Source organism: Pongo abelii, chromosome 3, assembly GCF_028885655.2.
Source record: "Pongo abelii isolate AG06213 chromosome 3, NHGRI_mPonAbe1-v2.0_pri, whole genome shotgun sequence".
Classification (NCBI taxonomy): Eukaryota; Metazoa; Chordata; class Mammalia; order Primates; family Hominidae; genus Pongo; species Pongo abelii.
This window is the reverse complement of record NC_071988.2, coordinates 103,889,010-103,891,258: the sequence shown is the minus strand read 5'-3', so window position 1 is coordinate 103,891,258 and position 2,249 is coordinate 103,889,010. Positions and strand designations below refer to the sequence as shown.

The 2,249-nt window shown below is 41.6% G+C and overlaps 1 protein-coding gene across 1 annotated transcript; it reads left to right on the top strand.

Annotated features, from left to right (window-relative positions):
• The first annotated feature begins 301 nt into the window (after nucleotides 1-301).
• On the top strand, nucleotides 302-1,059 carry LOC129058806 (putative uncharacterized protein encoded by LINC00575). The gene is made up of 2 exons (XM_054553487.1): nucleotides 302-332; nucleotides 821-1,059. Exons 1-2 carry the CDS (start codon nucleotides 302-304, stop codon nucleotides 1,057-1,059), a joined length of 270 nt encoding a protein of 89 aa, XP_054409462.1.
• Nucleotides 1,060-2,249: the final 1,190 nt, after the last annotated feature.

Below are 2,249 nucleotides of genomic sequence, written 5' to 3'. Positions count from 1 at the left end.
CATCAGACTCTCAGAACCTAATACCAGTGGATATGTGGACTGTCATTTCCCTTGCTCTTATTCATGCTCAGCATGCACTCTTGTCATTATAATTTGATTTCTCCTATAGGATGAGAACCCACTAAGTATTACAGTCCACGTGTCAGTCGCGTTTCTCATCGTGATTAACACCCCAGCCATTGATTTTCTCTTCAGTGTCTTGTGAGCAAGGCTACTGTGAATCTTTCCTCAGGAGTACTGATGGAGTCACGTTTCTGAGCCTACAGAACTGAGGGCAAGACCTGAGAATGGTGATGTCAAAATGCCAACCAGCGAGACCTCTTGGTGGGCAGGTATTCAGCCAGCCTTTTCTTGGGCCGTTCCACAATCTTGATTGAGACCTTTCTAAGATGTCACCTTGAGATAAGCTGCGTGAATATCCAGTTTAAAAAGGTGCAGAAGGATACTCTGTGTGTATATGTGTGTGTGTGTGCGTGCATGCGTGCTTGTGTGTATACATGCATGCATGTCCGGATAATTGTAGCTTCTTAACAACATTAGGAAGCTCAAATAGAATAGTCGTGATGGCTAATATGAGGTATCAAGTTGATTGGATAGAGGTATGCCTGGATGGCTGGTGAAGGATGGTTTCTAGGTGTCCCTGAGGCTGTTGCCAGAGGAGATTGACAAATGAGTCTGTGGACTGGGAGAAGAAGACCTACCCTCAGTGTGGGTGGGCACCATCCAATCGCCTGCCGGTGTGGCTAGAACAAGGTAGGTGGGAGAAGGTGGGATCGGTTTGCTTGCTGAGTCTTCTGGCTCTTTCTTCTTCCCCTGCCAGGTGCTTACTTGTGCTCCTCCTGTGCTTGGACATCAGACTCCACGTTCTTCAGCCTTTGGGCTCTGGGACTTGCACCAGCAGCTTCCCAAGGGCTCTCAGGCCTTAAGCCACAGACCGGCGACTGTACTGTCAGCTTCCCTGGTTTTGAGGCTTTTGGACTTGGACTGAGCCACTACTGGCGTCTCTCTTTCCCAGCTTGCAGACAGTCTGTCATGGGACTTTGCCTTGTAATTGTGTGAGCCAATTCTTCCTAATAAACTTCCTTTTATATATACATATATCTTATTGGTTTTGTCCCTCTGGAGAACCCTGACTAATACAGTAGTCAATTCAACCTCATCTATCACATGGTCTTTCATTAAAGTTACACCTTTTATTACTAGAGGCTCCTCAAAGTAAATGTTGGGTGAATGAATGGGATTGATGGAGAATGGAGAATGGATGGATGGAATGAAAACAAAGCTATTTAGTTTTGGCTTTGAATTTAATAGCTCAAGGGTATTAGTACAAGTTGCTGAGCTAGGAAAGATAATCTACTAATTTCTTATGGTTTTGGAAACAAAATTATTTTTCCAAGTGCCTCATTTCATTTAAATGGTGACTTTAGAGAATAGCTAAATTTAAAATAGAGCCAAATAATAGACTACCACAGATTTTCCCTAAACAAAACAAATGAGAAATTATCTGTTTAAAACCCTTATACTAGAAGACAGTGGCTTAAGCAAAGGAAAATCTGAAAGCTGTGCTGAAGCATTTAAAGATTCAAACAGAGAGGATGAGGATTCTCTTAATCCATGAGTCTTAGGTTGATATCTGTAGGGAAATGGAGGCTATGTATAATATTTAGACCTCAATTCACATCTTCACAGAATTGAAAGTCTAGGCAGTATTTATGACTCACACTTTTAGTAGGACGTTATTTTAAACCCACATATAAAAGTATCTGGGGGGGGTAAATTGTACTCAATATTAGTGAATTTTGTTAGGAGGCACATCAATTAAGATCCAGTTGGAGAACAAAATGACAGCCACGTTTTTTTCAATTCTTCACCACAAGCTATAAAAAAATTTCTTCAAGTCACCAAGTGACTGATGATCGTTCATATTAATCAAGATAAAACTATAATAAGCTACAGAAAAGCCCACCACACACCCATGCTGCGGAGTCGGGGACCCGCCGAATGAACTGTCAGAAGAGCCACGCTGTACAGGTTTCCTTGACAACTGTTCCCATAGAGCCAGTGTTCAAAGAGAGGTTCGAGTAAAGCAACTAGAAAGACTAATTGGTGATCATGCTCCAATATCTAAAGTGGTATTGAGATTCGATGATATTGTGTGAGCTACTTCTAAATTTTGGTGAGTGTGTTTTCTCCTTTTTCTCCTTTCACTGTTATTTTTAGTGGAATTTCTCTTTCATTTGTTTCATTCC

Bases quoted from the DNA above. Each gene is read 5' to 3' on its own strand.
- LOC129058806 (XM_054553487.1), top strand. From the start codon at position 302: ATGCCAACCAGCGAGACCTCTTGGTGGGCAG. The intron at 333-820 runs GTATTCAGCCAG...TTCCCCTGCCAG, and splicing joins CGAGACCTCTTGGTGGGCAG to GTGCTTACTTGTGCTCCTCC.